The 8,178-nt window shown below is 30.5% G+C and overlaps 1 protein-coding gene across 1 annotated transcript; it reads right to left on the bottom strand.

The window, feature by feature from the left end:
- Window positions 1-234: 234 nt before the first annotated feature.
- On the bottom strand, window positions 235-7,952 carry LOC105145357 (RCC1 and BTB domain-containing protein 1). The gene is made up of 11 exons (XM_011054847.2): window positions 7,007-7,952; window positions 6,738-6,934; window positions 5,348-5,506; window positions 5,001-5,281; window positions 4,127-4,209; window positions 3,920-4,047; window positions 3,571-3,828; window positions 2,203-2,327; window positions 2,032-2,129; window positions 1,681-1,811; window positions 235-1,580 (listed from the first exon to the last, which is right to left on the bottom strand). Exons 1-11 carry the CDS (start codon window positions 7,089-7,091, stop codon window positions 1,440-1,442), a joined length of 1,686 nt encoding a protein of 561 aa, XP_011053149.2. The 5' UTR covers window positions 7,092-7,952; the 3' UTR covers window positions 235-1,439.
- Between the last annotated feature and the right edge of the window lie 226 nt (window positions 7,953-8,178).

Genomic DNA, 8,178 nt, shown 5'->3' with positions numbered 1-8,178 from the left:
ATTAATTCTGAACACGAAAGATCCGTATGTAAGATGCCAAAAATTAAGATATAAGAGTTAAAATATATACATTAATACATGTCTGTAAGATCGAATTTATTCCAAGAACGACAAAAAATTTCAAAATTGAAATTTAAGAAAAATTTTTTATCGTTTTCAGCATAAACTCCACTTCACAGATACGTATATTAATGCATATATATGAATCTTGGATAATTTAATCCTGGATAAGGATTTTCAAATCTGTAAAAGAGGACAAAAAATATACAAAAATTATGATTTAATCGATAATACAGATGGCTTTATGCATATATCAGACTGGAGATTGATGATTACGATTTGTAAAGATAAACAACAGTATAAGCAAAATATAAAATATTGTAACTTGTTAGGAAATGTTAGAAAATTTTTTACATGTACGTACTTATTTATATTTTACAAAACTCGCAAAATGCTGAACAAAATTGGCGAGAAATCGGCGTGATCATTAATCGTGGTAAACAACAATACGCTATATTATAAGAATGATTTAAAAAAAAAGAAAAAAATTTGTGAACATTCTCACAATCATTCGACACACTTAAAACGTCGTTAATAAATTCATTACGCATTGATTACAACACTGTTGTGGGCATGAGATTGATTTCTTTTAACAAGTTCTAAATTAATTTCGGTTACCTTTGCAAGATCACAATATTTCTCACACTCTCTGAAATTGACAAAAGAATTTCGCGTGAATTATTACAATGTGCGAGATAATTTGAACGACTGAATGCAATCAGATAATTTATCACTTACACGAAATACTAAGTTGTGATCAGGAATTGCTCTTAGATAACTCTAGGCTATAGTTCACTTTACGTAAATTAAAAGCAAAAGTGCACTAGAATTATCTGGGCGTAACTCTTGAACGCATTCCTAAAAGCGTAATACAATTGATTCAATAAGAAAAAGAATTGTCGGAATATTTCATCAAAATATGTAATTATTAGATCATTTAAAAAGTATCCGCGGTTTTTTGTTCAATTTTTGAATGAAAAAATCGCGGATACTTTTTAAATAACCCAATATAAAATATATGACGAGTTTTATGCAGCAACAAACATATCGATAATTTCCATTTCTCGTTGCATTATCTCTTGGAGAAAAACTTCAAATACCATACGCTATCTCAGCGTGTAGGCGTCTCCCTCTCATATACTTTTGCACACCCAATGATTGTACATAATGTATATGGGGACGCTGATTCCGAATGGCAATTTTCGGTAAGGAGATTTCCTGGTATACTACTCAGTGGTTTGCTACTGCCTTTTGAGAGGAGCTACGAGTGGGTACGAAAATTTTTCTATCGGGAATCGAACTCGGGATCTCTTATAGTATATTAAATCAGTGCACTGTCTACTACACCACGCTCGCGTTTTTGAGGTAAACAGACGGAATTAATTTTTGAAGCAGCCAGCTTTGCTCGCCTTAATTATAAATGTTTTCATCAAATTCTGGTCTAGCTTGGCGAAATTTTCCGTTTCCACCACAGTTGTCATGTGACCAACGGCGAGCTGGACGCAGAATTCTTCCAGCTCCTAAAAAATTGTCAACGGCATTCAATTATTGCACACATGTAGATTCATAATATTCGCAATGAAATGTTAATAAACGTTAAAAGTGACAACATTTGATTACCTTTATGTTATACTTCACTGCAATACTATAAAAGTAGGCGACGTCCGATACAGTAATTCCTTGCTTTATTATACGAATGCACTGCTTCTTGAGATTGTTCTCAAAGTAAGCGTTGGCCAAATCAAAAAGTTCTGTTAACAAAAAATATTGCTTCAATTATTTGGCGCATTCAGCGGATTCAACAGTTGAGTGAGTGTTCGTTGCTATTGGTGTATTTTTTCAGATCTGAAAATCTGATTGGATGATCTAGAAAAATATACCAATATCAACGAGTGCTCACTCAAATGTTTAGTCCACCGAATACGATGAATATTTAGGTCAATGTAACCGTTCATGGTAGACTCGACTTACCTGATATATTCTTAAAGGGTAAATCGACTATATTGGTGTATAAATACTTCAGGTATGCTTTGTAGACAATGTAGGAAAATGTATTAATCTTGACGACACTGAAAGAGAATGACGACAGCATGAGCAAAAACTTGAGAAATTTAACATAAATAACATTTGTAAAACAATTACCTTTGATTGTTTTCGGTCCAATCATGCTCAAACATGTTTCTGAAGTGTAAAGAACGAATTTTCAAGAAAGCCTTGTGTACATGGATATATTTGCCCTCCACCTGTATTTTGAGATCGCTCGTCGACTATGCCACAAATGAGAGAAAAAGTCATTAGTGACAAATATATGTCGAATTTTAGCTTGGTGCATAACTAATTGTTACATTTATCTGAACAATCTGAAAAATCTGGAACAAACTCTGTTACCAGTTCTATCAATTAAAGTACTTGTTAAAGTATATATATATATTTTTTTTTCATCTAAAAAGAAATTTCTAGAAATTTTTAAAAAATTTCAGTTAATAACATTATACTTAAAATAAGGTGACGGACAAATTTTACGAAAAATTACATAGACAAGATCTTAGAAATTCTTAGTTTCTCATAGATATTCGTAGTGGAAATATAAAGTGGCGTTATTTGTTTCAAAACCAAGAAATCCTTCGCCTTCAAACTTCACTAAGAATATCTACGAAAAAATTAAGAATTTCTAAGTCAAACTTTACTCTACATCTTACTATTAAATAAAAATTAAGAATTTCTAAAATATTGTCTCAATATTCTTTTTCGTAAACATTTTTTCCGCCAGGGATATTAATAAAAAACAATAAAATCTTAACTATGATAAGAGTAGAAATATTATTATATAAATATAATATTCAAACAGTTATAATAAACATGAAGAGATAGATGTTAAAGAGAATATGCTATCAATTTTTGAGAAGATATTAAACAAAATCTACAATCTATAATATCTGACGATATTGGTAAACTGCTTCCAGAAATAAGACAAAGCCTGCTGATATGTTTTGCCAGTATATTGACAGCAAGAATTTTTGCAGCTCCAATGTACGATTTCTATCGTCAGTTGATTGATGAACCCAGATCTTAATCGATTTTTGTTACTAATCTATTGATATAGTATATCAGTAGTTTCTATCGAGTCTTAATATGGAACGACATAGATAAATATGGATCTGCAATAGGAATATAATCAAATTTGTTTACAATCTATCAGCAAACTATTAGTATTTTACTATATGGATACACATAACAACTATGCATAACTACGGATATACTATTAGTAATTGTAACTATTAGTAAAAAACTTATTCTTTTTAGTTGAACTTCTTGCATTGTTCATCTCTTCTCTTCTTTTTCTTTAACATGAAGAGAAAAAGAGGAAAGTTGAACTACAAAAAGTTCAATCAAAAACAACAGACCTTAGAGCTATTTATTTCAGTTGCATTTTTTCCCTCTCAATATCGTTCATTTGTTTTATAATACATTTCGAAAATGTGAAACAAAGATAATAATAAAGACACATACAGAATTGTCGAATGCAATTCTTAAGCATTCCAATATGTTCGGCTCTTCATCCAGAATCATCGATTTTTGCATAACGTTTGGTCCGTAATGTACAAGCATGTCAGATATGTTGGAGGATGAAGCGATGGTTGGGGTCACGATACTCTTACCGTGACAATCTACACCCCAAATGTAGACACGTCCTGCTTCAGTGACAGCGATGCTACTGTTATTCAGAGCTGTGATATCGATCCATCTCATCTTTTCAATTTGCTTGACCTGATAATATAATTACTGATCATGATTATCTTTGCTTTTTCTCTTCTTTTTTGTTCTGCTTCCTTCAAAATAACGATAAACATAAGTTTACCATAATTGGTTTACAGCACTCCGTCTGGTTGCCAATCCCCAACTGGCCGGACATGTTTCCGCCCCAGGCGTAGATGTTTCCTTTGTCTGTGAGCGCCAGCGTGTGTTCGAATCCACAAGTCACCTTGACTGAAATAATCTGCTCAATGATCCTGTTTTACTTTGTCACCTTGTTCTTTATTTACTGCTTTATCGAAAAGAGAATTACCTACAATAAGGTCTTCCCCCATATCAATCAACTGCGGCATCATATTTTTATTTTCGAATCTGCAGCCTCTCCTCATGTAACCACTGGTAAAAATATTTCTCATAAAATCTTTCATAATTTCTCATAATTTTTCCTAATTGTGAGAAATTATGTGAATTATGAGACATTTCTCAGATTTTAGAATATTTTCTCAAATTTTTTCCCAACAGTTAATAAAATATTATAATTTCTCATAACGATCGCTCTCTTACAAATATTCATAAATATTTATAATATGCAGGAAATGTTTTGTTATTATTTGTAAAATTTCTCTTTTCATATGATGTATATTTTCATATTTTCTTATACAAAGTACTTCATTTTTCGTATTTTATAATATCATACATGTAAAAACAATTTTTTTAATAACTTCTTCTTTATAATTTTTCAGAAATCACAAAAAATCTTTAAAAAATGTCATTTAATTATAGATTATGCGCTTCCTCATATTCATAAATACTCATAAAATACAATCTGATTTTAGGAGTATTTATGAGTATGAGAAAGCGCAATCTATTAAATATGACATTTTTTTGAGATATTTTGGGATTTTTGAAAAATTATGAAAAATTATGAGAAAAAATCTCAGATATGTGAGAATTAAAGTATTTTGTATGAGAAAATATAAAAACATATGACGTATTTGAAAGGAGAAAATCTTATAAATATGACAAAATATATAGAAAAAGTCATATTTTCTTATTGCATTTTATAAGTATTTATGAGTATTTATGAGAAAACGATCATTCTATAAAATAAATATGATGTGTTATGTAAAAAAATGTGAAAAATTATAAAGAAAAATTATGAGAAATTATATGAGACAAATTTTTACCAGTGACGTCTAACGTGTAATAAGTTATTGTCATTAATGTTGTTTGTTTCTATACTAAGAGTCTGCTGCGTCGCATTTTTATTCCCATGGTTGCCTATCCCTAGCTGGCCAACGTTATTTCTGCCCCAACCATACACCTTACCATTTCTGGTAACAGCTATAGTAAAGTCATTACCGCAGGAGATACAAACAACATTAGACAAAACAAGCTTAGGTGTCGTCGAAAGTCCATAGATACTGTTATCCATTTGTCCACTATTATTTGATCCCCAAGCATACACCTTAATTAAACCAGCTATTTAGTTTATAAGATAACAGAAGGTTATCATACAATGATGTTTACTTACTTCATCATTTTCAGTTAGAATGATGGAATGGTAACAGCCACACGCGATGTCCACGACGCGCATCATGTTCTGGTTGTTTTTAATCATAGACATTTTCATTAAAGTAAATTTACATATTCCATTCTCCAATTGACAATCAACATTGTCACAGGAATATACCTTTCGCAGACATTACTATTATTGATTTTAACATGTCATAAATGTGTTGCTTAATTTGGCGATTTCATAAATCTTTTGATAATTTTTTACAATTGCTAGATGCACGAATAAAAAATGATAAAATGGAGAAATTCAAATATCAACTTTTCGTACATAAACATCTCCTCCCCATAGCAAAATCTTCACAGTCACAATAGACTCACAAGACTCACAAGCGATATCACTATACTCTATGATCCGTCCATAGTGGTTCACGGAGAGAATAACTACACTTTATACAGTTTGTGTTCACATGGGCATAAGACGAGGAACTCGAGCACAATGCACCCTTTTTGAGTTCGTGTCTGCTTCTATTAGTGATGTGGAAGAGATAAAATAGACGATCAGTCTATAAAATGGAGAATTCGTTGGAAAAATTTTTTGCGATAACAAATTTTTTCGCCATATTGGATCTTCCATTTTGAATTTTGAAAATTTGACTTCAGATTTAGTGGTCTTAAAAACCTTACTACTAAAATCATTACACAGTTCTTAAAACTTTTTCTTCAAAGACATTTTTGGCACAAAACGTTTTTCTTTGTGTGACTACGTAGAGATTATCTCGGTAAAAAAAAAAACATACGGCGTTAAAAAAAATATAAATTAAAGATAGAAGTTGGCATTTTAAGATGGCGTAAACGAAAGTAGAAAAAAAATTTACTTCACTAGCAACAAAATCACAAATATGTCAAAAAACGTCAATTTTGACACCTTTAACTTCACTTTTCTCAAAAACCTCACGATAGAGCAATTTCATTGCCGAATTCATGTTCAGCGCGCGAAAATACATATCGAAAATGATATCTTTTATTCAAACAGCAGAAAAAAGACTTAAAACGTCAGTCTGTGTTATCAAAAGGTCACAGTAACATTGCGTTGTTACTTTAATCTATGTATATCATAGTGATATCATAGTGATATCACCTGTGATAAAGCAGACATTCATACATTGATACGTTTTGATGATATCTTTTTCTATGGGGAAGACATTAACTATTCTATCTACATCTATTTTACAAGATTATCAGAATGAAATTTAATATTTAATAAATTCGTATTATATTTAATGAAAATTACATATTAGTTCAAAGAGAATGAATCAGAATGCATTTATTCCAGTGAGATATATTACAAAGATATCAATTAAAAATTCATTCCAATGTACAACTTCTTACCTCTAACAAATTCTTACCTCTCCTCCATTCGTGAGTGCCAAAATGTGAGGTCCCATGCCATACGCAAACGTCTTTATATCTTTTCCGCGCAAGTCCTCAATCTCCTTCAGATATGGCGTTGAAATTTTGTTTCCGGTCTCCAAACAATTGTAGAGATCCAAAACATATACCATCTTGTCCCTGGTCACAATTAAGGCCCTTTTATGCAATTTACCTGTTTTGTGACATTAGATATAAAATAATATTGCTGAGAGAATACACAAGAGAAGAAAACAAAGCAAATTACCAAATATCATAACCATGTGAATCTGGGAAATGAATTCCGGCTCCAATGAACTGAAGACCGGCCAACTACGTAGGTCCGAACACATGTCGCTTCACAGGATCACTTATTTCGCGAATGCTTTCGTATCTCTTTATTTCTCGTTTCAAGCCGACGATCTCTCATATATGTCTGCAATTATCAGTGAAATAATGTGCTATAATCAGTGGGAAGTGATAAGTCAACAAATCCGATAACTGAACAAATCCAAATCGAAAGAAAATTAGTACAAAGAATCTTCATGTAAAATACCAGTGGGTAATAATATCATTTAATGCAGTCGTGGGATAGATTCTTCGAAATCATTATAAAATTCACATGAAACTTCTATAGTTTTGTATATCACCAATAGAAATTTAGCATAAATTTCAGATTAATAACGATTTTATTTTTATCGTTAATATATGATTGATTATTATTCGTTAAATAAACGATAAAAATGGATGAATGCCAATTCGTTATTTTACTATTATTATTTTACTATTCTTGTAGATACAATAGATTGAATACGATAAAAAGAGTTTCTATCGTTAGTTTCCAACAGAATATCTAAAAAAAATCTATAGGAACCGATAAAATACGATAAGATTTATATCTGATGCTTGAAAGATCAACAATATCTTATAGAAAATGATACAAATTGATAGGAATTATTTACTCTTAATCATTCTCTATCAACTTTTTTTACCAGGGTTTCGAGCAAGAACATAGTGACTAATTTAAGTTTTTACCAAGAGTTTGAACTAGACATGTCAATATCGAGCAAAATATCGACTATGAATGTATTCAGATATTTTAAACTATGTATAATCATTCCAAATGAATAGACATTATATTGAATATATCGCACAGCGAATAGATTCCAAAAAATAAATTTCCAATTTTTTTAGAGCTTACGAACGAAGATCTATGATATTTGATATAAATATTTTGAGAATAAAAATAAAAAATAATAGTAAAATTAATTTCATGTTTTATGTTTACATTAATAAATTATATTATAATTATAAGAATAATTATACATTATACTTATCTATACATTACAAGGAGCATTATATTGTGCACATACCTTCAATATATTAAATATTTTATCAAAGTTATCAACTTCAACTTAAGTCATCACGTATCATTAAAAG

The sequence above is a fragment of the Acromyrmex echinatior genome, chromosome 17, assembly GCF_024713525.1.
Source record: "Acromyrmex echinatior isolate Ae372 chromosome 17, ASM2471352v2, whole genome shotgun sequence".
In the NCBI taxonomy this organism is placed as follows: domain Eukaryota; kingdom Metazoa; phylum Arthropoda; class Insecta; order Hymenoptera; family Formicidae; genus Acromyrmex; species Acromyrmex echinatior.
This window is presented reverse-complemented; position numbering and strand designations above follow the sequence as displayed.